Raw genomic sequence first — 27,370 nt, 5'->3', positions numbered from 1 at the left:
TTTTAATAGCCACAATGAAGCTAACAGGTGGACAGATTAGTTTCTGGTGTCAAACCACAAGCACAACAAAATGAAATAAGAACAAAAAGAGAAAATAGAATACAAAGTAGTAAAAACAGTATGCTTCCTTAGCACACATCTTTAATCACAGCACTCAGGAGGCAGAGGTAGGAGGACAGTAGTGAGTTTGAAGCCAACCTGGGACTACATAGTAAATTCTAGGTCAGCCTGAACTAGAGTAAGACCCTACCTCAAAAAATAAAAAATAAAAAAGAAACACAAATCTTGCCCTGGAATTTATTGCTAGCTCATACAAGGCCACTCTGGTTCACTAAGCAACTATAATAATTTAAGCTAATGTACAAAGCCAGGTGTGGTGGAACATGCCTTTAATCCCAGCAGGCTGAGGTATGAAGATCATCATGAATTTGAGGCCAGCATGGATTACAGAGTGAGTTCTAGGTTAGTCTGGGCTAGAGACTCACCTGTCTCAAAAAAAAAAAAATTATAAAACGTCAACCTAATGCATAGTTCTGACCAATCTGCAGGTGCTCCTTAATGTACTGGCACATGGTTTGAATCTAAAATTGACCACGGAAGGCTCATGTGTTAAAGGCTTGATTGCCACCGGTGGGGTTTTGGAATGACTGGATCATGAGGGCTCCAATTTCATCACTGGATCCACCTCCTGATGAAACACAGACCTGGTGAGGCTAGTTAGAGTAAGGAGACCACTAGGAGTATGTCTTTGAAGGGTACAGCTTATTCCAAGAGGTTACCTCTTAAACATTTAAAAATAATTATTTGAGCCAACGGGTGCAATAGTAGCACGTCTGTTATGGGGGAAACCAACTGCCCTCCAATTGGACTGGAGGCCCACTCCATGGGAAGGGAATACATCCCTGATACTAAAAACTTAGCCCTAGGGGTATAACGTCTGCTGTTGTCTGGCCAAATGCAAATGTATATACTATGCTTATCAAACTGCCCAGTAAGCACTTCTTTTAATGTCCACACCCTTATATTAATGCTACTCTCATTTTTGGTTGAGAATCTTCTCTTTTCGGATGGCAGTGACCTTGGGATAACTCAGAAGGTATCATGGTTATGGAAAGAATGACCGCAGTGCTCAGTACTACAATATCTGTATCACACCTTCCAAGGCTCAGGTTCTAATGCAGAAGAGGTGGCGGAAAGAACATAAGAGCCAAAGGGCAGGACTCCATACAACATGCTCCCTCCAGACACAAAATGGCCTGGATATCCATGGCTTCACAGTGCCTGAAACTACCTGCATAAGGCCATCATAAGAGGAGGAAAAGGAGAAGCGGACAGAGGTTCGAGGGAGACAGACGCACGCTCGGGGTTTTGCAGGCCAGGAAGGGCAGCCATGTGGTTGAGGTGACTGGGAATTGAGCAACTCGGATCTGCTTGGCAAACCTGGTGCATCACCATGCTGGCTGCAAGGTTCGTGTGTCTCCGGACACTACCTTCCAAGCTTTTCCACCCAACTTTCACCAAGCCCCCCCCCCTCCCCCCGTTGTAAAGAATTCCATCATCACAAAGAATCAATGGCTCCTGACATTCAGCAGGGAATATGCCACCAAGACAAGAATTGGGATCCACTGTAGGAAACTACCCAAGACCTGAAAGAATCAGCATTTGAACCATCAGTGGAAAAAATATTTAAAATTGATCAGATGGGAAGGTGGTTTGTGGCTGGAGGGGCTGCTGTTGGTCTTGGAGCACTGTGCTTCTATGGCTTGGGACTGTCTAATGAGATTGGAGCTATTGAAAAGGCTGTAATTTGGCCTCAGTATGTGAAGGATAGAATTCATTCTACCTATATGTACTTAGCAGGAAGTACTGGGTTAACAGCTTTGTCTGCCTTGGCAGTGAGCAGAACTGGTCTCATAAACTTCATGATGGGAGGCTCTTGGGTGACAATTGGTGCAACTTTTGCAGCCACGATTGGAGCTGGATTGCTGGCGCATTCGTTACCATATGAGCCTAGCCTGGGCCCAAAGCACCTTGCTTGGATGCTGCATTCTGGTGTGATGGGTGCAGTGGTAGCTCCCCTGACGGTCATGGGAGGGCCTCTGCTCCTCAGAGCTGCGTGGTACACTGCTGGTACTGTGGGAGGCCTCTCTGCTGCAGCCATGTGTGCACCCAGTGAGAAGTTCCTGAACACAGGGGCACTTCTCGGAGTGGGCCTGGGTATCGTCTTTGTGTCCTCGTTGGGATCTATGTTCCTTCCACCTTCCACAGTGGCTGGTGCCACTGGTACTCAGTGGCAATGTATGGTGGGCTAGTTCTTTTCAGCATTTTCCTCCTGCACGATACTCAGAAAGTGATCAGACGTGCAGAAACAGCACCAGTGTTTGGAGCTCACAAATATGATCCCATCAACTCAATGTTGGGAATCTACATGGATACATTAAATATATTTATGTGAGTCGCAACTACGCTAGCAACTGGGAACAGCAGAAAGAAATGAAAGGACAACTGTGGACATCTGTCTGCTGCATCGAATGTCTTGTTGCTTAGTAAAGACAAATAATCAATAGACTCTGTACAAGCAGCTTTCGTTGAGGTTTAGAAGAAAAGAACATGTCTCCATGCTTAATATGTTCAAGTAGTGTGACCCCGCCCCCCAGGCTTCCTTTATCTAGAGAATAAATTTAGTAGTTCTCTCCCAAATAAGCACATAAATTTGTAACTGTCGTGTTTGAGTAAAAAAGCTTTAATGGTTGTGAAAGCTAAGATTTGTGTATGAGAATTTAAGTACTTTTAACTTAACATTAGCAACTAAGAACATCTGTGCATTTTGAGGCATGGAGAGTGTTGTAAGGGGTGTAGAGGTTTTGAGTGTTTGGGGTATAGCACTGATCATGCTGAGCCAGGAGACACGGATGCAGGAGCTTTTCCTCTCTGCTCTCCACGTGTTTTTCCGTTGTCAGGACAGTTCAGAATGTTCATACTGAGAATCCCTGGAGGAATTCTGTATATGTGGGTTTTACTTTTAAGTCTCCTGTAAACAAGACCTCTTTATTTTCAAGATAAGATACTTCAAAGCATGGGGTTTGCTTATTTTCGAGTATAGAGATATATATTTGGTGAAGTTTATTGCATATGTTTGGGAATCTAATTGAACGCATCCTCTCTTCCTCAGCACTGAGCTTTAACAGCCTTGTCATAAAAGCTAGTTTGTGGTGCACACTGATGAGTTATGATTTTCGCACATTCTCTCTCAGACCAAACATAAAAAGGCAAAGTAAAACCAGTTGTCTTGTGTCTGCGTGTAATGAGGAACTGCTTCATGACTTAGACTTGGAACACTCTCCCTCCATACATTATTGCTTTTGTGACATTTTTACATTTTTTTGATACAGAAGCTATTTTTGGAAGTCTTCAGCAAAATGGAAGGAAGCCTGTATGACAATTTAGATTGCTGTTTTTGAGAAATATTTATGCTAGTAATCCAGAAATAACTATTTTAACCATTTCAGAGTCCACAGAATACTTATTTCTGAAATAAAAGTTCCAGCCAGAAAAAAAAAAAAAAAAGAGGAAAAGATCAAGACATCAAAAGTAAGAGTGACTGTGATGGAGAGTGGAGTTTCAAAGGGGTAAGTGGGAGGAGGGATGGTATTACCATGGGGTATTTTTAATAATCATGGAAGTTGTTAATGAAAAAAATTTGAAAAAATACAGCAGGAAAAAAAATATTTATTTGCAAGCTGGGCACAGTGGCACACGCCTTTAATCCCAGCACTTGGGAGACAGAGGTAGGAGGATCATGTTAGTTCGAGGCCACCAGTGTCTGTCAAAGCCTCTTGCCATTGCAAATAAGCTTTTCTTTTCTTTTTTCTTTCTTTTTTTTGTTTTTTGGTATTTTGTGGTAGCGTCTCACTGTAGCCCAGGCTGACCTGGAACTCACTAGGTAGTCTCAGGGTGGCCTCAAACTCACTATAATCCTCCTACCTCTATCTTCCGAGTGTTGGGATTAAAGGCATGAGCCACCACACCTGGCCCAGCCTTCATTTTTTTACATGTATCTTTTACCAGTGGCTTGGGAATTGAACCTCAGCTGGCAGGCCTTGCAATCAAGCTCCTTTAATTGCCAAGGCTGCTGCTTCCTTTCATCTGTCATTTCCTGGCCGCCAGGCAACAACAACTTTACTGTGTCAAGTCCCTCCACTATGATCTTCTCCATCACAGCCCAGAAACAATAGAACCAGTTAGCCATGAGCTGAAACATCTGAAATTGTGAGTCCTTTCATCTTTTAAACTGATTTTCTCATAGATTTGCCCTAGAAATGAAAAACTGACATAATCAGCAATTATCAGGATCATGTAAGTCACTGGGTGTGATTCAAGAGAGGATTCTGAAGCCAGGACACCTGGACTTACATCTGGCTCGGTCACTTCCTCTCTCCACTGAATACTAGACCTGTTGTGTTCACTCCCTCACCCCAGGTAGCTAGTACCCTGTCTGGCATATAAAAAACATTCAGTAAGTTCACTGAAAAAATAATTTCTCCAAGGAGCAGGAAAACCGATAGTCAAGACTTGCCTCCTTTTTGTAAATGTATTTCAAGGTACCTTTGGTGCTTTTTTTTCCTCTATTCCAACTCGGTCAAAACACTCGATGAGGTAGTTCAGCATCTCTGTCTCCTTGCAGGTCTCAATGGTGAAATGGTCACTGTAGGAATCCCAATTACTGGCTCCACCAGAGGCTCCCAAACTTTGGAGAAGAGAAAACACAGTGATGATGCTTCTTCCTGGGTGATTTCTTTTCACAGAGTTTGCGTGTGTGCAGCAGAAAGCCTGTTAGGATCCCTGCACCACAACAAAGCACAAACACCCATGCAGCCCAGACTGGAGCTCACAGCACCTTTCTCCTGCTCCCAGGCCAACCACAGTGATCTCTGGTAAATGTATCAGTCTATCAAGGAGACCTGGCCTTTATGGGGGCAGCAACTCCAATGCCAGAAGGACTAAAGACTGCTGCTAAGTCTAAGCATTTGAAAAACCCTCACAAGCTCTTAGCCACACTGGTCAGCATCACTTGGACAGACCTGAGGTTGAAGTCACCATCACAGGCTCTTAGCCCACACTGGCCAGCGTTACTCAGGCACACCTGAGGTTAATGAAGCCAGGTGGCACTATGATCCAGCACTTTAGGAGTGAAGTTATAAGGGATTAAGAAAAAAAAAAATTTAATCCTTAAATCCTATAGCATAGGCATTTGGCAACAGAACACAGCTTAGGTAACAGGTCCATTTAGAAGAAGACATAAATGTATATCTGTTATTAAAATTGCAAATCTTGCAATGAACAAGGAAATGTTGAAACAGAGAAAACAAAACCAATAGAATTATTTTATGAGGAGTAAGCAGATGTGGGCTCTAGTCCCAGGCTTGCTACTTACTTGTTACCTGGACCCAGACCCTCACCACACCTGCTGTGAAGGTTCAATGAACCCAGGGTGCTCTGTAAAGTATCAGCAGGGGACCAGAGAAGCACAGCCAGTATGTGTACTGACAGTTCTGTGACAAAAGCTGAACACAGTCACAAGGATTAGATTTGGAGAAATTAAACAAAGTTAAGGTCAATTACCAGCCAGGTCATATATCAAAGTGGATGTTCATGACAATGATCTACAAAAAATACAGAAAAATGGCCAGGTGTGGTGGTGCATGCCTTTAATCCCAGCATTTGGGAGGCAGAGGCAGAAGGATCGCTGTGAGTTTGAGGCTACCCTGAGACTACACAGTGAATTCCAGGTCCACCTGGGCCAGAGCAAAACCCTACTGTAGAAAAACAAAACAACAGCAACAAAAATATATACAAAAAAATCAACTACAATATATGGCCAAGCAAGAAATTCTGAAATGAAAAGGAAGTGAGAAAACTAAGCTAAAGTATTATATGTAGAAGATGATAACAGTTGGGGAGAATATCAAACCAGACACACCCCTTCTTTTGCTTAGAGCACAGCAAACAACTAAAGGCTAGAAACTAAGAATTGATATAGCAACAATGTTTATGCATTACTAATCTTGGAAAATACACATATAACTGGCTTTAGCATTGGGTGAAAATAGACACAGTTGACCTCAGAATGAAACCACAATATTGAAATATTTCAGTGAAGAACACAAAAACAATGTTATCCTTAAATCCAAGGCTTTCAGCTTTGATCCAACAGAGGTGATTTCTAAGATCTACAATCAGGTCTGGTAAGAAGGAAGGCGGGGAGGGAGGGAGGGAGATGAGCTTTCAGAAAAAGGCAATTCTTCTGCTTTAGAAAGTTGCTAAGCCACACACAGAGCTCCTCACTGGAATCAGGACAAAGATGGACAATCAACACGGGGACCCTAGATTGTGTGGTATGTGTATAGTGTATGCACATGTGTGTGTAGATGAATGTGCCAGTACACACTCATGCAGAGGCCAGAGAGGAACACTGGATGCCCTCCTCCATTGCTCTTTCACTTGTTTACTTGATATAGTCTCACTAGCTGGAGCTGACATTTTTGGTCAGATTGGGTGACCATAGAGCTCCAGAGATTCTCTATGCCCCTCTCAGGACTGGGGTTACAGAAGTGCAGGGCTACACCTGGCTTTTTATGTGGGTGCTGGAGATCAAACTCAAGTCCTTATGTTTGCACGGCCTGCTGAGCCATCTCCCTAGACTCTTGTTCTTGTCTCTTCCTGGTAATTAATGTTTTAGGACATTTTATTCATTAGTAGCAGGATCTGCTATTTCTTGCTTGGCCTGACAACAGAAAGGTAATAACAAGTGTAAGGAAGCAAAAGACAAACGCATATAACACAAAACAAAAACCCGTCCTCAAACATGAGAAGTGCAGGGCATCAGTGAGTGCTAAAGAAAAATCGGTCTTTATCTGCAGCAGTTTGAGCTTCAAGTTATCTGTGATCCTTGACTTTGCTGCTGACACTGGTGACTCACCAATTACATATTTCGCTGCTCATTCCAAAGATGGACTTTGCTGGTCCAGCCTTGTATGGCAATACATTTCAGAGCAATCTCCTTAGGGCAGGTCTCATAGATGTCAATGAAAACAGACCTGTTCTTGTACTTAAAATGAAAGTTTTAAGTGGATTTGCTGATAATTCATCCATCTTTCTCACATTTTTTGCCAAGCATTTTTCTTATTTATTTATTTGGAATTTGTCGGGGAGCAGGCTTTCGAGGTAGGGTCTTATTCTAGCTCAGGCTGACCTGAAATAATTCGCTCTGTAGTTCCACTTATTTGATTTTTTAAAAATTTTATTTATTTATTTGAGACAGAGAGAGAGAAAGAGAGAGAGAGAGAGAGAATGGGCATGCCGGGGCTTCTAGCCACTGCAAAAGAACTCCAAACACATGCACCATCATGTGCATCTGGCCTACGTGGGACCTGGAGAATTGAACCTGGGTCGTTAGACTCCACAGGCATGCACCTTAACTGCTAATCCATCTCTCCAGCCTTTATTTGGTTTCTTGAAGTAGGGTCTCACTCTAGCCCAGAGCTGACCTAGAACTCACTGTGATCCTCCTACCTCAGCCTCCCTAGTACTGTAATTAAATATGTGAGCCACCACTGTCAGGCAAAAGTATCTTTATTTGATGTCAACAGGCCCTTGCCAGCTGCAAAGTGTTAGCTTAATGTGGCACCCACAGCTGGCATGCAAATTCATGTGTTTGTGTGAACTCAGCATGCTGGACAATGATGGCTCATAAAATTGTCACTGAAATTAGATTCCATTCCAAGAAACACATTCCATTCTTATTTTTTAAATTTTATTTATTTATTTTGGTTTTTCAAGGCACAGTCTCGCTCCAGCCCAGGCTGACCTGGAATTTACTAGGTAGTCTCAGGGTAGCCTCAAACTCACAGTGATCCTCCTACCTCTGCTTTCCAAGTGTTAGGATTAAAGGCGTGTGCCACCATACTCATATTTCTATTCAATTTTAACTTAAATTTGAGCCCTCCATTGTTACTTGAAATAGTTTTTTTTTTTTTTACTTTTATTTATTTATTGGCAAACAGAGAGAGAGAGAGAAAGAGAGAGAGAATATGAATGGGTACCTTGTGCATCCGGCTTATGAGGGTACTGGGAAATCGAACCCATGTCCTTAGGCTTTGCAGGCAAGTGCCTTAACTGCAAAGCCATCTCTCCAGCCCCCAGCAGTGCTCTTTTGAAGGAGGTCTTCTTGTGACTTTTGTGGTTCAGTCTGTACAAGTGTGCTGCATGTGAGATCCTCAAGAATAATTTCATCATGTTTTCAGAAGGGTGCAGCTACGTTTCTGTTATGTGAAGTAGCTACATGATTCACTGCCATTGCAGTAGTTGTCAAAATGGCTCACCGATTTTCACAGAGAGGAATCCATTTTTGTTTACTTATTTACTTGAGAGAGAGAAATGGGCAGCAAGAGAGAGAATGAATAGGTACAAAGGACCTCCGACCACTGAAAATGAACTCCAGATGCGTGCACTCCCTTGTGCATCTGGCTTATGTGGGTCCTGGGGAGTTGAACTGGGGTCCTTTGGCTTTGCAGGCAAGTGCCTAAACCTCTAAACCATCTCTCCAGCCCAAGAATCCTCTTTTAGATAATCTTAGGACTTATATATTTATTTCCAGCCAGCTGTGGTGGTGCATGGGAGGCAGAGGTAGGAGAATCAATGTGAGTTCAAGGCCAGCCTGGAGCTCCAGGTTAGCCTGGGCTACAGTGATACCCTACTTGACAAAAAGAAAACAAAACATGTATGTGTATGTATATATATTATTTCTAAGATTTTAGAATGTCAGAGTTGTAGTGTTATAAATTATATAACAATATAATCCATAGCCTAAGGACCCAGGTTCAATTCTCCAGGTCCTACATAAGCAAGATGCACAAGGTAGGGCATGTGTATGGATTTCATTTGCAGTGACTGGAGGCCCTGGCATGCCTATTCACTCTATCTGCTTCTTCTTCTCTCTCACAAATAAATAATAATAATAAAAATATTTTAAAAAGAGTTCTACTAGGCTGGAGAGATGTCTTAGTGGTTAAGGTGCTTGCCTGTGAAGCATAGGACCCATGTTTGATCTCTCTCAAGATCCCATGTAAGCCAGACACACAAAGGTGAGGCAAGCACGAGGTCACATGTGTCCACTAGGTGGTGCAAGTATCTGGAGCCCAGCTGCAGTGGCCGAGGACCTGGGGCACCAAAACAGGAGGGAACAGTCAATATAAAGCCAGTGTCCTAGCTAGAGATGGGTCCCTCGAAGACCTGAGTGGGACTTCTTTCCTTAGTCTAGGGAAATGGCTCAGTGGTTAAAGAACTTGTTTAAAAGCCTATCACCAGGGGCTAAAGAGACTTCTCAGTGGTTAAAGCACCTGCCTGCAAAGCCTAATGACCTGGGTTTGGTTCCCTAGTACCTATTTAAAGCAGGTGCATGAAGTGATGCATGCATCTGGAGTTCATTTGTAGAGGCTGGTGGCCCTTGTGAGCCATTCAGTCTCTCTCTACTTTCCAAAATAAATAAGTAAATAAATAAAAAAAATAAATATTTTAATCCCAGCACTCAGAAGGCAGAGGTAGGAGGATTACCATGAGTTCGAGGCCACCCTGAGACTCCATAGTGAATTCCAGGTCAGCCTGGGCTGGAGTGAGACCCTACCTCAAACAAACAAGACAAAACAAAAACAAAAAACAAAAAATCTTACCACCTGGGTTCAATTCCCCAGTAATCATATAAAGCTAGACTTACAAAGTGGTGTGGGCATCAGTTCTTTTTTATTTTTTTTAATTTTATTTATTTATTTGCAAGGAGAGAGAAGAGAGACATACACAGAGAGAATGGGCACACTGGGGCATCTAGCCACTACAAACAAACTCGAGATGCATGTGTCCCTTGTGCATCTGGCTTACGTGGGTCCTGGGGAGTCAAACCTGGGTCCTTTGGCTTTGCAGGCAAACGCCTTAACCACTAAACCCCATCAGTCCTTTTGTAGTAGTAAAAGGTCCTGGCATGCCCATATATTCATTATCAATTCTTTCTCTCTCTCAAATAATATTTTTATGAAAAAAAGGATGTTCCACTCTTTCCATGTTGCACCCTCCAAGAGAGACAGCAGCGTGAATGCCAACCTTTTCACTATTTCCTAATCTTCCCTTTCTCTATTCATGACATTCAAAGTCTGATGTTTCCTGAGATCTACAGAGTCAAAACAGAGCAAACAAATAGGCTTGGAAATGTAACTCAGTTAGTACTGTGCTTGCCTAGAATGCATAAAGTCCTGAGTTCAATCTCCAGCATGCCCAGTAGAAACTGGGCATGATAGTATAAGCCTGTAATTCCAGCACTGGAAAGGTAGACACAGGAGAAGGACCATAAGACCTGTTTTTTTGGTTTTTTTTTTTTTTGAGAGAAACAGAGGGGGAAAGAGAGAGAGTGGGTGCACCAGGGCCTTTCAGCAGCTGTAAGCGAACTCCAGATGCATATGCCCCTTCTGTGCATGTGCAACTTCTGCACTTGCATCACTGTGCATCTGGCTATGTGGGACTTGGCGATTTGAACACGCGTTCATAGGCTTTGTAGGCAAGCACCTTAACCACTGTGTTCTCTCTTTAGCCCCAAACTACCCATTTTTGTATGTTCATTTTGCATCTTCTGCTCTGTCAAAGTGTCAGTTCTAAGAGCTTTCTAGATCAACCTGGGTTAGAGAGAGACCCTACCTTGAAAAACAAAGCAAACAAAAAAAAAAGCTTTCTGATGAATCTTTTCAGTCTTCTAAATATAGGATCACATCATCTGTAAACAGGGATAATTTGACTTCTTACTTTCCTATTTGTATCCTTTTCATTTCTTTTTCTATTGCTTAACTGCCCTGGCTAACAATTCTAGTACTATACTGAATAAAAGTAGGCAGCGTGGCACTGGGCATGGTGGTGCACACCTTGAATTCCAGCCCTTGGAAGACAGAGGTAGGAGGATCGCCATGAGTTCAAAGCTAGCATTGTACTACAGAGTGAATTCTAGGTCAGCCTGGGCTACAGTGAGACCCTACTTCGAGAAAACAACAACAACAAAAAGCAGAGCATGGACACTCCTGACTCATTCCTGATTTTACAGAACATACTTGAGTTATTCCCATTTAGCATGAAATTGGCTATAAATCTGTCATATATAGCGTCTATTATGTTTAAGTATGTTTCTAGTTTCTTCAGGGTCTTTATTATGAAGGGATATTGAACTTTGTTAAAGGTGTCTACATCACTGAGATAATTGTATGATGTTTATCTTCATCTTAAATTAACCTATATCATCACTACAGAAAATAATTAGAATATGACTGCATATTATAACTATTTCCAAAGGTATTTCAATACCTAAACAGCAAGCTGCCAGGCACACACACTGTAATACCATCACTCAGGAGGTTGAGGCAGGAGGACTGGAAGTTCAGAGCCAGCCTGGTCTATATTTCCTTAAAGTGTGTATGGGTATGGGTATGTATACACTACAGCGTGTCCATGGAGGTCATAGGAAAATCTTGTTTGAGACAGGATCTCTCATTTGCTGCTAGGAACAACAGACTAGCTGGTTGGGAGTTTCCTGATGCTATCTCCCACTATACACTGAGATTACAGACATAGCCACATTACTTGAATTTTGCTTTATAAGGGCTCTCAGCAAGTTAAAAGTATTTGTCACATAACCATGGGGGTCAGACTGCAAAAGTTCAATTCCCTAGCATCTATCTAAATGATTTTTTTTTTTTTTTTTTTTTTTTTGGTTTATTGAGGTAGGGTCTCACTCTCGCTCAGGCTGACCTGGAATTTACTCAGGGTGAAGCTCCTACCTCTGCCTCCCAAGTGCTGGGATTAAAGGCATGTGCCACCACACCTGGCTCTATCTAAATGAATTTTTGTTATTATTTATTTATGTATTTATTAAGAGAAAAGATATGGAGAGAGAGATTGGGCATGCCATGGCCTCTAGCCATTGCAAATGAACTCCAGATGCACGTGCCACCATGTGCACCTGGCTTACGTGGGACCTGGAGAATTAAACCTGGGTCCTTACGCTTCGTAGGCATGCACCTTAACCACTAAGCCATCTCTCCAGGCCCCTAGCATCTACCTAAGATGGGTGTGGCCATGCACATTTATAACCCTAGTCCTGCAGGGAGGCAGGGAGAGACCAGAGAATTGCTGGTCTCACTGACCAAAAACAGCAGCTTTGGGTTGAAGGACTCAAGGAAATGAGCAGACGAGAGAGGAGATTCCCCAACATTCTCTGGCCTCCACTCAAGTGCATATGGGCGCACACATCTGCATACACATGTGCATCTACACACACACATGCTCCTAAAAAAGTGGCTTTCTTCAAAAGAAACAAAATTCTGGGAAGATCAGTTATAAGGAGGAAGGAAAAAAAAAAAAAAGATTTCTTTGTTGATCACTCAAAAGAACAGGTGTAAGCCAGAAACTGCAGTGCACACTTGTAAATGCCAGGCCCTGGGAGGCTAAAGCAAGATCACACATTAGCGACAGCCTCAGGCACATCAAATATCCTCCCTCACACCACTAAAAAAGTAACAATTTTTGCTATTTCTTCATGGTTCTGACCTTTTATGTATTCTCAGGTTCTCTATTTTTACTTTTGTCTTGTCTTGTCTTATCTTTTCTCACCAAGAGTTCAAGGCCACCCTGAGACTGCAAACTGAATTCCAGGTCAGCCTACACTAGAGTGAGACCCTACCTTGAAAAACAAAAACAAAAATAAAATAAAAATAAAATGTTGGTGCCTCCAGTTCTAAGAACAAAATAGACAGATATACTCTAGTACCAATATAACTAGTAAGGAACAAGAATGGGACAGACATTGTTAGGCAAATGTGAAAGAGCCAGAGATACCGCAGTGTGGGAAAGAATGTATGTTCTGGATTCAGGCTTAGCCACTTGCTATCACATGATTCTAACTTTCTTGGCCTTCAGTTTTTCACACTGCTACAGTGAAAGTTATGGGAGAGAGCACAAGCAGAGCGCTGGGCACACAGCCTCAGTGGATACTCATAGCTGTTGTTATACTATCAGTGCTGCTCCTGTCAGGTAAGAGCCTACATCTACATCTCAGGCAAGGTTGAGATGCAAGAAATCTAGAAAGTGGTCATTAGCAACAGGAACATATGATGGAATAACGTTTGTTAAAGAGAATTAAATGGAGACAGCATTTCTCTCACGGGCAAAACCTATAGCAAAGTACTATATATAGACTATATATATAGTATATATACAGACTATATATAGAGCATAATTCTTATAGATGACTGTTGTGTGAATAATAATCATACAACAGTATTTCATTTACATGAGAAAAATACTTCACCACTTTTGGGAAATTTACTTGAGAAATGGTAATAAACTGTCCAACCTAATACAAATATTAACCTTCCTGAATCAATATTCAACATTCTTTAATGAGCTGTCGAATCTAAGAAAGTGCACCTCACTCCTGCTATTTATAGCCCACAGCTATTCCTGAACAGCTGGGCATAAATACCCATTCTGTCCAGAGGAGACTCTGGCTAACAGGATGAGTCAGAGCAGTAGAAACAAAGGGCTATTATACTTTCTTGCTCAAAATCACCTAGAAAATCTAAGTAGCACTTTTCATGTAGTTTTCCCGGAGGGTCATACAGTGACATCCTGAACCCTGCTTTAAGCCTCTGCACTCATTCCATGGGCTATTGAAACAAGTGGGGTTCTGCTTCCCTGAGATCCAGGAGATGCTCAGAGAAATCCATGGTCAGAAGTCAAAGCAGAGTATCAGTTAAAGTGTAACCACCATGTGTTCTCCCACATTGCCTAGCCCAAGCTTGGCCAGGGGAAGGAGATGAAAGGAAATACCCATCCCACGTCTTAGCTACCCTAAACACCAGCCCATCCAAGCAACCATAATGAAGGACATTCTTGCAACAGATAAATGAAGAGTCTCCTTCCTCTCTCTCTCTCTCTCTCTCTCTCTCTTTTATTTCTAAAGGTAGGTAAACTTTAATGATGAATGGTAGTCAATTTGTTTTTAGGGTTTTTTTAATTTTTATTTTATTTATTTATCTGAGAGAAGGACAGAAAGGCAGACAGAGAAGGTAAGTATAGACACACACCAGGGCTTCCTGCCACTGCAAATGAACTTGAGACACATGCATCACAATGTATCTGGCTTACAAAAATACTGGGAAATTGAATCCAGGCCATTAGACTTTGCAAGCAAGTGCTTTTAACCACTGATCTGTAGCCCTGTTTTCAGGTTTTTGATAACTGATACTTTTTCTTTTTTCTTTCTTTTCTTTTTTTTTTTTTTGTGTGTGTTACAGGTAGTTTCAGTCTAGCTCAGGCTGACCTGGAACTCACTATGTAGTCTCAAAGTGGCCTCAAACTCATCCTACCTCTGCCTTTTCTTCCAGCGTAACAGGCAACAGCTATGGAAACCATCCTATGTGTCACATCATCCCATTATAAGGTCCTTATGCTTCAGTATATGTGCTAGGCCATCTCACTTGACCCTTGCCTATTTGGGCTCAAAGCATTGCCCTAAGCAGGGCTTACAAAAGTTAGTTCCTAAGCACCTAAAGCACATGCAAGGGTAAGACTCCATTCTTCTGATACCTGGACCCAAACTGGACACAAGAAAAATCATCACCACCACCACCACCTTCATCATCATCATCATCTTCTTCATCTTCTTCATCACTACTGTCCCCAGAAAGTGCGAGGAAGAGGAAGGAGAAAGGACTGTCGTACATACTACCACAACAAAAGTAAAAAAGGTCATCAGGGAACAAAGGAAAACACCAAGAGGAGAAGCTTTTGCATCTGCTATCATTTTGTTGCTTGCTGTTGTTTTTGAGGTAGGGTCTCACTCTAGCCTAGGCTGACCTCTCTCTGTAGTTCCAGGCTGACCTCGAATTCACAACAATCCTCCTACCTCTGCCTCCCAAGTGCTAGGATTAAAGGCATGCGCCACCATGCCTAGCATCTATTATCATTTTATTTTATTTATTTATTTTCAGTTTTTTGAGGTAGAATCTCGCTCTAATCCAGGCTGACCTGGAATACACTATGTAGTCTCAGGGTGACCTCAAACTCATGGCAATCCTCCTACCTCTGCCTCCCAAGTACTGGGATTAAAGGCGTGCACCACCACGCCCGGTTCTGCTATCATTTTAAATAAACCTTATACTAAATGTTTTCTCCACTGATGTGCAGAAAAACAATTCCCTAGGTAACAGAAATGCACATGTCATTTGAGAAGGGGCCACTGGATTCGTGGAACTGTGATGCTGCTGCATTCCAAGAGACTGAAGCTATATGTAATCAAAGCTCAAGGCATACAGGCATGAAGCTGCCTCACCAGAAAGAGAAGTCATGGGCCCAGATCTGCCCACAATCCCTGGGTCTATTTCAATCACTCTTGGCATAGTTCAAAAAGTGGTCCTGAGCACCCCAGTTTGCAAATGCAATACAGACTACAGTGTCTAAAATTCATTTGTAATGAGGAATAACACATGATCCTAAAAATGTAATCTTCCTGTTTTTGTGTAGACAGAGGGCAGGGGTAAAGAGGGCCAGAAAGGAGCGCACAACAGCGCAACCTGACGTTCTCACATGTGATCAAAGCCTGGCAGAAACATGGGATTGGGGCACATGCCTTCCAAACTAGCCAGCAACACAGGTTAATAACCCCAAACAACTCCCACCACTCAGCTGAGGTCAGTGTCACACAGCAGTTCTTCCAAACCAGGTTAATCTCCTTTCCCTGCACTGCAAACACACACGCAGCTCTCCTGCAAATAAATACCTAGGAGAGATCCGCAGGGAGGAGGGACGTCTGCTCGCAGCACTGGGTGAGGCCGTTGGCAAGGCTGGGCCCATGCTGCTGGGCCTCTGTCTGGAATTGCTGGCAGGTACTGCTTGGGGGCTACTGGAGTGGGCAGGGAGGCCTGGGGAGCTAGACAGAACGGAGGTGCCTATTGACCGTGGTGTAGGGCAAGGTGAAGACCCCCACGGGTGCGTGACTGTATAGGGCCGGTAACGAGGGGACGAGGACTGGCTTCCGGCTGCAGTTCCAGAAGTAGTGCTGTGAGGGCTGAGGGAAGCTGAAGGTACAGCCGTCTGGTTGGCGGCATGGGAAGGTGAGGCAAAGGATGGACTCAGCACTGGCGCAGAGCTCCAGAGACTGGGAGAGGGAGCTGGGCTAGTCTCATAGAGGCTAAATCAGTTGAGAAAAGAAAGAAAGAAAGAAGAGAAAAATCAAAGAAAAACTTGCGATAACTAAAATGGAAAATATCAGTCTTTTAAAGGATAGTCTATTTCACTTTTCTAAGAGTTCAAGCACATCAATCAGAGAGCATTTAATGACTAGACTCTAACTGCTACACTGATCCAGAGACCTTGATGGCCTCTTTTCAAAGAGTGACATAGTGTACAGAGCCACTCACTTTTTGACTTTAATCTATCTTTAACCTAGCCATGGAAAGCCAAGAAATTCAATCAAGAAAAAAATACCACCACTTCAATGACTACACCCATCCCCCACAATACAGCATAACCTCCATGGCACAGGTCAACACTGAGAATATGCATTCTCCTCCTCCAACACCCTTTATATGTCTCCTGTGATATCAACCAGCTGCGCAGAGGATCAAACTGACCTCGACAATGAGCTGGCACTGAAGGAACCCAAGGTGCAGAACATGGGGCTCGTTCCTGAACTGGAGCCAGTGTTCAGCATGAGGTTTCTGTCTGGTGACCGAGCTGCTGCAGCAATGGGCTGTGATGTGGCTGTCAGACTGGCAAATGGATTTTCATCTCGGGTCTGGGTAGACATCATCAGCACTTCCATTAAAATCTGGCCAATCAAATCCTTAAAATCGGAGAACACTGTTGGGACGGCAGAATAAAGAACAGGTTACATATGGCTCTTCAATTGCACAGTCGTACAATAAGCCCCACATAACCAGAGTGGTTCTGTGTGCTACCCTGGGTCAGATTCTGATCTGTGAAAAGGACCTTACACAAAAGCCTGATAAAACCCAAATAAAGTCTAGAGTTTAGTCAACAGTAATCTAAGTTCTGGCAAACATGCCACAGCTTAACCTCAGGACAACTAAGTGAAGGGAACAGAAACTCCTGATACTACCTTTACATCTTTTCTCTAAACGTAAAATCATTCCAAACTTAAAAGCTTATTTAGGGCTGGAGAGATGGCTCAGTCATTAAGAGTACTTCCTGTGCCAGCATCAGAGCCTGAGAAACCACTGGAGTTTGATCCTCAGGACCAACATAAAACAGCTGGATGTGGCCATAAATATCTGGAATCCCAGTCCTGTGGGGACCAGGGACGTGAAATCACCAGGGCTTGCAAAAAAAAAAAAAAAAAAAAAAAAACCAGCAAGCTCAGGAATCAGTGAGACTCTGACTCAAGTAGGACAGGAGGGAAAGGAGTGATGGTGGGGATACCACATATTGCCCCTAGCTACCACAGGTAAGCACATCCCACTGCAGGTGAAAGCAAGGAGCATTTCAAATAAATAAATAAATAAGGGGCTGGAGAGATGGCTTAGCAGTTAAGGCACTTGCCAGCAAAGCTAAAGGACCCAGGTTCAATTCCCCAATACCCATATAAAGACAGATGCACAAGGTGGCAAATGTGTCTGGAGTTCATTTGCAGTGGCTAGAGACCCTGCCGTGCACATTCTTTCTCTTCTCTACCTGACCCCTCAAATAAATAAATTAATTAATTAATTAATTTAATTAAATGAATAAGCTAACCAACCAACCAACCTCTAGTAGACCCCCTATCTTTCCGGTACTGCAAAAGACTAATGTAAAGAAAAACAAAACAAAACAAAACCTACAGTGTCCCATAATGCTTTATCTTGCCAAATATGCTATCATGTATGGCTCAACTAACTTCCTAAAATAGAATCCTGATAACACAGCAAAATATCATTATGTCCTATTTTGCTAAACAATTTAATCAAACGAATATGTTCTGCTGTGGACACATGGCCTGGGAAGCACTTAGAGACAGCAGCTGAGGAATGCACATCAACTGTGAAAAGACACCCCCAACTATAGAGGTGACTTTACAAATGCAGCTGGGTTATATTTCTCTCAGATTCCCTGGGGCACACCCAGTTTGTGTCTACTTTATAAAAGAGCTATTACCTTCTAGTACAAAGGAAAAAAAGCTTCAACCCTGTTATAGCAGAAACCATTAATTTGTTAATGTAGTTTACTTCTGAAGAAGTCATAAGCAAAAATTATTATGAAGAACATTAGTGGAAAGGAGTGATTAAACAGCAGTATCCTTACCAAGAAGACACGTGTCTGGCCCCCAGCAAGTCAGAGAGAACGTGGACAGCAGAGAAGCTCAAAGCTCTCTTCATGCTTCTTCCTAAATGCTCTGGGGAAAATAAAGCCTGCTGAAAAGAATTCTTACCTTCTCTTGGGTTTTGTTTAAACTGCGCAGAAAGAGAAGAAAGAAAGATGACATCTCTATCCCGGTCCTTCCAAGAGACACGGAAAATCTTACAGACCAGCTGTAAGGCTTGCTCTTCAGACACTTCAGGGCCTGAAGAAGGCTCCTGGGAAATAAGAAGACTTAAAGTTAATTCACAACAGGAAGCTTGAGTTATACATTGTACTCAAACTTCATTTATAAATGAGACTATTTTAAATGCATAATACCATTCACTCACTAAGAAAAAAACTGAGCCTGACAACTTCAAAGTTACAACATCTAGGTCTCATGAGCTTACAATATAATATACAGTGGTGCATGCAAGAGCAAGGGCATTATGAGTCACCACCCAGAAAGAGACCAGATGGATATACATATCCATCTACTTACTTTTATGAATTCTCAAGGACCAGGTTAGCACTCCAGGTACATAACCAATATTCTTTCAAGAGTTTTCCCAAACTTTAAATACCCCAGGACTTTGCAATTGCTGAAGAGCAACATGAACTGTACTATGGCCACCACTAGCAGACTAAGACCCACGACTTAAAGCTGCATACAGGGGCGGCTACAGCGTTTCTAACAAGTGAACTGAATGGTATGACTACCTGTATCATGCATGACACCAGAACCAAACCAAACCAAAGAGCCTCACAGAGCTTTGACTTCTCTCTACAAACCTTGTCACTGAGGCTCCTTTTTTCTCTTCGGTCGTTTTCATCCACTTCCATATTTTCAATTCCTGAATCCACATCCACCTGGGACATGCTTTAAGTAGAAAAGACAAGTAAGTTGCTCACCTTTGTGAGATTATTTTGGTTGAGGTAGGGTCTCACTCTAGGCCAGGCTGACCAGGAATTCACTATATAGTCTCAGGCTAGCCTTGAAATCACTATATCATAAATGTGTGATGGTATTGCACTCTACTAGACCAGCTGTCCACAAGTCAGCACCACTCTTAGCAATGAAACCCTCTCAACAGGTCTTACATCAAATGTATTGTGGTTACACCTAGCTTTTCTGCCGCTGCACATACTTAAGAATTAGCTTAACTAGTTCCATAAAAATCCTGTTAGAGGGTTGGAGAGATGGCTTAGCAGTTAAGCGCTTGCCTGTGAAGCCTAAGGACCCCGGTTCGAGGCTCGGTTCCCCAGGTCCCACGTTAGCTAGATGCACAAGGGGGCGCACGCGTCTGGAGTTCGTTTGCAGTGGCTGGAGGCCCTGGTGTGCCCATTCTCTCTCTCTCTCTCTACCTGTCTTTCTCTGTGTGTCTGTCGCTCTCAAATAAATAAATAATGAACAAAAAATATTTTTTAAAAAATCCTGTTAGGAGGGCTGGAGAGGTGGCTTAGTGGTTAAGCGCTTGCCTGTGAAGTCTAAGGACCCAAATTTGAGGCTGAATTCCCCAGGACCCATGGAAGACAGATGCACAAGGTGGCACATGCATCTGGAGTTTTGTTTGCAGTGGCTGGAGGCCTTGGAGCACCCATTCTGTCTGTCTATCTGCCTCTTTCTCTCTCTCTTTGTTGCTCTCAAAAAAATACATAAAAATTAAACAAAATAATAATAAATTTTAAAAATCTTGTTAGAAGGGCTGGAGAGATGGCTTAGCAGTTAAAGCTCTTGCCTGCAAAGCCAAAAGTCCCAAGTTCAATTCCCCAGGACCCACATAAGCCAGATGCACAAGATGGCACATGCATCTGAAGTTTGTGTGTAGCAATTAGACACCCTGGTGTAACCATTCTCTCTGTCAAATAAATAAATAAAAGATATATTATTAAAAAGAAAGAGTGGGGCCGGGTGTGGTGGCGCATACCTTTAATACCAGCACTCAGGAGGCAGAGGTAGGAAGATTGCTCTGAATTTGAGGCCAGCCTGAGACTACATAGTGAATTCCAGGTCATCCTGGGCTAGAGCAAGACTCTACCTCAAAATAACAATAACAAAACAAAACAAAAGTCTTGACAGATTCTGACTAGAATGACAGAGAGAACGGGCATACCAAAGCCTTTGGCTGCCACAAAGGGACTCTAGAGACATGTCCTACTCTGTGCATGGGCTCTCCATGGGTAATGGAGAACTGAACTAGGTCAACAGGCTTGCAGGAAAGAGCCTTAATCACTGAGCCATCTCTCATGCTCTATATTGTATTTTTTTTTTAATTTGTAATTTTTTACTTTTATTGATTTACAAGAGAGCGGGGAGAGAGAGAGACACAGAGAGAGACAGAATGGGCACGCCAGGGCATCCAACCACTGTAAAGGAACTCCAGATACATGTGCTACCATATGTATCTGGCTTATGTAGGTCCTGGAGGATAGAACTTGGGTCTTTAGGTCATCTCTTTAGCCTTTTTTTTTTTTTTTTTTCAAGGTAGGGTCTCACTCCAGCCCAGGCTGACCCAGAATCCACTATGTAGTCTCAGAATAGCCTCAAACTCACAGCGATTCTCCTACCTCTGCCTGGGATTAAAGGCACCACCACACCAGCTTTGTTTTTGTTTCTTTGAGGTAGCGTCTGGCTCTAGGCCTGGCTGACCCGGAATTAACTATGTAGTCTCAGGGTGGCCTTGAATTAACGCCAGTCCTCCTACTTTGGCCTTCCAAGTGCTGGGATTAAAGGTGTGTGCCACCATGCCTAGTTACCAGCTGCATATGTTCTTTTTAATATTTATTTTATTTTATTTTACTTATTTGACGGGGAGGGGTGGGATGGGCGCAAACAACTCCAGGTGCATGCGCCACTTGCGCATCTGGCTTACCTGGGTACTAGGGAATCAAACCTGGGGGGTCCTTAGGCTTTGCATTCAAGTGCCTTAACTGCTAAGACATCTCTCCAGCAACACACCCCCAAATATTTTTATCTATTTGGAAGCAGCGAGAGTGATAGGGGGTGCATCAAAGATTCCTGCCACTGCAAAAATACTACAGATGCATGCACAGCACTATGCATCTAGCTTTATGTGAGTACTCAGGAATCGAACCGAGATAATCAAGCTTTGCAAGCAAGCACCTAAACCACTGAGCCATCTCTTCGGATATGGATGGATACACACACACACACACACACACACACACACACACACACACACATATAGAGAGAGAGAGAGAGAGAGAAAGAGAATGTATAAATATGAATATGAATTGGCATGCCAGGGTCTCCAGCCACTGCAAACTCCAGAGTCATGCACTACCTTGTGAATCTGGCTTATGTGGGTACTGGGGAATCGAACCTGGGGCCTTAAGCTTCCCAGGCAAGTGCCTTAACCACTAAACCATCTTTCCAGCCCTGAAGGTGTTTTTTTTTTTATAACCACCAATGCCTTACTTTATAAAAGACATCTGATACCAACAAATACATAAGGAATATTTCATAATAAAAAAATACTTTCAATTTAAGGAAATTGGCTCTACTTTGATAAGGACCAGCATTGTAGACTACTGCACTACAGACTACAGTAAGTCAGTCTTTCCCTGCCTATAAAGAGGACATTACAGTTGGCTTCACGTTACCTTTTCTCACAGGAGACACCATCAATATCCATGCTCTGAGAACGCGAGAGGGACTGAGATTGCGTCTCAAGGCTGTTGGAAGGCGAGCTGCTGAGAGAACTGACTCCTTCGCTGCTCTGGCTCCGGTGGGTGACTCCTACACAGGAAAGCAGGGAAGACAAAGGCCCAGGCAACCGATGTCAAGTTCAACTGCACAGACAACAGTAACATCTGTATTTATATCTCGCAGTGCTTAGCAACTGAGGAATTCTTATCAGACAATATTAAAGGATAAAGTAATATTAAAATTGGAGGAACATTAGAGAGAAACCAAAATTTCTCATTAGACACCATAAAGTCAGAAACAGAGCCATACTTGATTCTTCAAACTGACTTATCATCACTGTTTCAACTATTCAAATTATGTCCCAACATACATATTACTTTTCAAGATAGTCCAGAAATTTTCTTGAAATACTACTGAAAATAAGATACAATAACATGCTGGGTGTGGTGGTGCGTGCCTTTAACCCCAGCACTCAGGAGGCAGAGGTAGGAGGATTGCTGCAACTTTGAGGCCAGCCTGAGAGTACATATTGAACTCCATGTCAGCCTAGGAGAATCTACCTCCAAACACAAACAAAAAAAGGATACACTAATGGGGGCTGAGGAGATAACTCAGCAGTTCAGCAGTTAAAGGCTCTTATTAGCCGGGCATGGTGGCACACGCCTTTAACCCCAGCACTCGGAAGGCAGGAGGAGGAGGATTGCAGAGTTCAAGGCCATCCTGAGAATACATAGTTAAGTTCCAATTTAGCCTGGGCTAGAGTGAGACCCTACCTCAAAAAACAGGGCCGGAGAGATGGCTTAGTGGTTAAGCACTTGCCTGTGAAGCCTAAGGACCTCGGTTTGAGGCACGATTCCCCAGGACCCACGTAAGCCAGATGCACAAGGGGACGCATGTGTCTGGAGTTTGTATGCAGTGGTGAGAGGCCCTGGCATGCCCATTCTCTCTCTGTCTCTTTCTCTCTCATAAATAAATAAATTAAATTTTTTTAAATAATATTAATCCCAGCATTCAGGAGCCAGCATAGGCTACAAAGTCAGTTCTAGGTCAGCCTGGATTAGAATGAGACTCTGACTCAAAGACCAAGACTACATACTAGAGAAATAGGTTGACAGTGAAAACCTACAATGAGCCTGGAGCATTGTAAAGCATCCAGGAGGACAGTACTTAAAAGTTACATGGAGGGGCTGGAGAGATGGCTCAGCAATTAAAGGTTCCTGTTTGTAAAGCCTGGAAGCCGTTCAAACCCTGGAAGGGTTCAATTCCCCAGTTCCCACATAAAGCCAAATGCACAAAGGGGCGCATGATCTGGAGTTTTTTGCAGTAGTAGGAGGCCTTGTTGTACCCATATTCCTTTCCTCCCTCCTTCCCTTCTTCCCTCTGACAGATAGACAGAGGCACACGGCAAATATAGACAGAGGATCCAATCTAGACGAGCATCCATGGTCAAGACCAGAACCACTTGTGTGAAATAGATAATGTGGCTAGTTGGATCGTAACCCAAAGAACAGAGTAAGTATACATGAACTTGTACAGACAAAGGCAGTTAAATCAATGTCAAGGGAGAAGGGGCAAATCTCCTTACAGATGAATTCCAAATTATATACAGCTTCTCTCTGCTCTAGGTGGTGAAGCCTGGATTCAATTCCCCAGTACCCTAAAGTCACATGCACAAAGTAGCACATGCATCTGGAGTTTGTTTTTGCAGCAGCAAGAGACTTTGGTGTGTACATTCTTTCTCTCTATCCTTACAAGTAAATAATTTTGTTGTTATTGGGTTTTTTGTTGTTTGGTTGGTTGGTTGGTTTTTCAAGGTAGGGTTTCACTCTGGCTCAGGCTGACCTGGTATTCACTATGTAATCTCAAGGTGGCCTTGAACTCACAATGATCCTCCTACCTCTGCCTCTCAGGTGCTGGGATTAAAGGCGTGCACTACCATGCGCGGCAAATCAAAATATTTTTAAAAAGAAAGACGCACACTTAGCAAATCAACGGTACTGTTGCAGGTAGCTTCACACTGCTGGGACAAGCACCCAGCCAGAAACAGACTCTGGGAGAAAGGGTTAATTTCAAGCTTACAAAATCTAGGAGAAACACCATCAGTGGTGGAAGAAGCCGGCTCACCATATATCAGCATATCAGAGAGAGACAGGGAAACCAACACTAGCAAACACAAACAGCCAGAGCTCAAAGTGCTCTTTTGTTTTTTAATAGTATCATTTTGTTTTTTTTTATTTATTTATTTGAGAGAGAGGGAAAGAATGAGCATGCCAAGGCTTATAGCCACTGCAAACAAAACTCCAGCTACATGTGCCACCTTGTGCATCTGGCTTACATGGATACTAAAGAATCAAACTTCAGGACTGGAGAGATGGCTTAGTGGTTAAGGTGTTTGTCTACAAAGCCAAAGGATACTGGTTCGATTCCCCAGGACGCACATAGGGCAGATGCACAAGGAGCACATGCATCTGGAGTTCATTTGCAGTGACTGGAGGCCCTGACGTGCCCATTTTCTCTCCCCTCCTTTCTCTCTCAAATAAATAAATAAACAAACAAACAAATAAATAAAAGAATCAAAGGCGGACGTGGTGGTGCACACCTTTAATCCCAGCACTCAGGAGGCAGAGGTAGGAGGATCGCCATGAGTTCGAGGCCACCCTGAGACTACAGATTGAATTCCAGGTCAGCCTGGACCAGAGTAAGACTCTACCTCAAAAAACCAAGGAAAAAAAAAAAAAAGCCCAGCACCCAGGAGGCAGAGGTAGGAGGATCGCTGTGAGTTCGAGGCCACCCCGAGACTCCATAGTGAATTCCAGGTCAGCCTGGGCTAGAGTGAGACCCTACCTTGAAAAACCAAAAAAAAAAAAAAAAAAAATCAAGCCTCAGTCATTTACAGGAAAGAAAGTGTCTTAACCGGTAAGCCATCTCTCCAACATTCAAACTGCTATTTACATACCAATTGGGCTGAACTATAGGATTCCTCTCCCAGTGGCATGCCTCTTCCCCAGCTGGGTTTGGCCTGCTTGAAGTCTCAAGTTGCAAGCTCAACTTTTTCTTTCTTTCTTTCTTTTTTTTTTAAGTTTTTCCGAGGTAGGTTCTCACTCTAACTCAGACTGACCTGGGTTTCACTCTGTAGTCCCAGGATGGCCTTGAACTTACAGTAATCCTCCTACCTCTCTGCCTCCCTAGTGCTGGAATCTCTGTATCTGGAAGGAACTTACTCCATATGCAAGATCACACTGATTTTAAGAGTATTTTGAAAATGTTTGGATGCAGCATCAAGAGGATGCTATCAATGAACTGCACAACGTAAGTCAAAAGCTTGTCACAATTCATCAATAAAGGGCTTACTGGAGTGATCTTGAGCAAGAGTGACCACATCTGCAGAGAAGCCACTTCTACTAGGAAGTGTAAGGCCCGAGTCAGATACATCTGCATCCAAGATAAATGGGTCAACACTAAAGGAAGCAGAGGAAAGGAAGAAACACATCATTCTAGAACTATGGAATAAAGTCATCCTCCAGGGATAAGCAATCAAGGTGAACAGGCAATCACAAAAACATGTAAACAGGGAGAAGAAATGAAGCCAGGTGTGGTGGCGTATGCCTTCAATCCCAGCACATGAGGGGCAGAGATAGGAGGATTGCTCTCAGTTTGAAGCCAGCCTGGGCTAGAGTGAGACCCTACCTTGAAAATCCAAAAGGGAGGATAGGGAAGAAAGAAGCTTTTCTGACCAAAGGTAAAACAATATAATCCATGCAGCTGGCAGACATTTTAGATGCAAATAAAAAATACTTTATCCTGGGCTGGAGAAATGGCTTAGCGGTTAAGCGCTTGCCTGTGAAACCTAAGAACCCCAGTTCGAGGCTCAATTTCCCAGGACCCACATTAGCCAGATGCACAAGGGGGCACGTACATCTGGAGTTGTCTGCAGTGGCTGGAAGCCCTGGTGTGCCCATTCTCTCTCTTGCTCTCTGCCTCTTTCTCTCTCTCTCTCACTCTCAAATAAATAAAAATAAACAAAAATAAATTTTAAAAAATAAAAATATTTTGTCCCCCAATGGATTGACTAAATGGTTACTCAAAGAAGGACAATGAGTCATGCTCATTTTTGCAGTTCCATAACCTAGTATTGTGTTTGACCTGCAAAAAGTCCTAATCTGGGGCGAGAGAGATGGTTCAGCTGCAAACCCAGCTGGCCTTGGTTCAATTCCCCAGCCACCCACATAAAGCAGTGCAAGCATCAGGACTTCTCTTTGCAATGCCAAGAGACCCTAATGTACCCATACACACAAATAAGTAAATGAATTTTTTAAAGAGTTTAAGCCTTAAATCTTAAATATAAAAGAAATAACTAGGGATTGGAGAGATGGCTTAACAATTAAGGCCCTTGCCTGCAAAGCCTAAGGACTCACTTAAGCAAGATGCACAAAAGTAAGGTAAGCATATGGTCGCACATGCCCACTAGGTGATGCAAGTGTCTGGAGTTCGATTGCAGTAGCTGAGGCCCTGGTGTGCCAATTCTGTCTCTCTTGCTCTCTCTAAAAAATTAAAAAACAAATAGGGGGGCTGGAGAGATGGCTTAGTGGTTAAGCACTTGCCGGTGAAGCCTAAGGACCTCAGTTTGAGGCTCGATTCCCCTGAACCCACGTTAGCCAGATGCACAAGGGGGCGCAAGCATCTGGAGTTCGTTTGCAGTGTCTGGAAGCCCTGGTGCGCCCATTCTCTCTGTCTGCCTCTTTCTCTCTGTCACTCTCAAATAAATAAATAACTTTTAAAAATTAAAAAAAAATAAATAGGGGGGCTGGAGGGATGGCTTAGCAGTTAAGGTGCTTGCCTGCAAAGCCAAAGGACCCATGTTAGATGCACAAGGGGCACATGCATCTGGAGTTCCTTTGCAGTGGCTGGCATGAGTTTGAGGCCACCCTGAGACTCCATAGTGAATTCCAGGTCAGCCTGGTCTAGAGTGAGACCCTACCTTGAAAAACAAACAAACAAACAAAAAGTAAAGAAGAATGAAAAAGTGGCCATCTCCATTAATAAAAGTATGGCCCAACTGCAAGGCTACTGAGAAATCCTGCTGGAACTGAGCTGATAACCTCCTCCATGTAGACCAGCTGACAGAAAGCTGGAAGAAGCCATTCTACATGTAGTTCAATGGGAGAGATACCACCAGTGAAGATACTCAACAGTGGATACTGCAAGCCTTATATTTGGCCAGTCGGGCCAAATGAGCCAATGGGTGCAACAGTGGCACGTCTATCATGGTGGAAACCA

General features: G+C 43.1%; 1 protein-coding gene and 1 pseudogene across 4 annotated transcripts in view; one reads left to right on the top strand and one right to left on the bottom strand.

Moving 5' to 3' along the window:
* The window catches only part of Ube4b (ubiquitination factor E4B), a 147,237-nt gene that overhangs the window by 74,566 nt on the left and 45,301 nt on the right, over positions 1-27,370 (bottom strand). For 3 of the 4 annotated variants that reach the window (XM_045149286.1, XM_004657661.2, XM_045149287.1), the window contains 5 exons: positions 22,048-22,183; positions 19,216-19,303; positions 18,515-18,659; positions 16,722-16,950; positions 4,606-4,747 (listed from right to left, as the gene is read on the bottom strand). In XM_045149286.1, coding sequence (XP_045005221.1) covers positions 4,606-4,747; positions 16,722-16,950; positions 18,515-18,659; positions 19,216-19,303; positions 22,048-22,183 — 740 coding nt within the window. Of the gene's footprint in view, positions 1-4,605; positions 4,748-15,868; positions 16,280-16,721; positions 16,951-18,514; positions 18,660-19,215; positions 19,304-22,047; positions 22,184-27,370 lie in introns of all 4 variants that reach the window. The other variant, XM_004657660.2, reaches the window with a different exon arrangement.
* LOC101605892 lies at positions 1,454-2,497 on the top strand (annotated as a pseudogene).

Source organism: Jaculus jaculus, chromosome 5, assembly GCF_020740685.1.
Source record: "Jaculus jaculus isolate mJacJac1 chromosome 5, mJacJac1.mat.Y.cur, whole genome shotgun sequence".
In the NCBI taxonomy this organism is placed as follows: domain Eukaryota; kingdom Metazoa; phylum Chordata; class Mammalia; order Rodentia; family Dipodidae; genus Jaculus; species Jaculus jaculus.
This window is presented reverse-complemented; position numbering and strand designations above follow the sequence as displayed.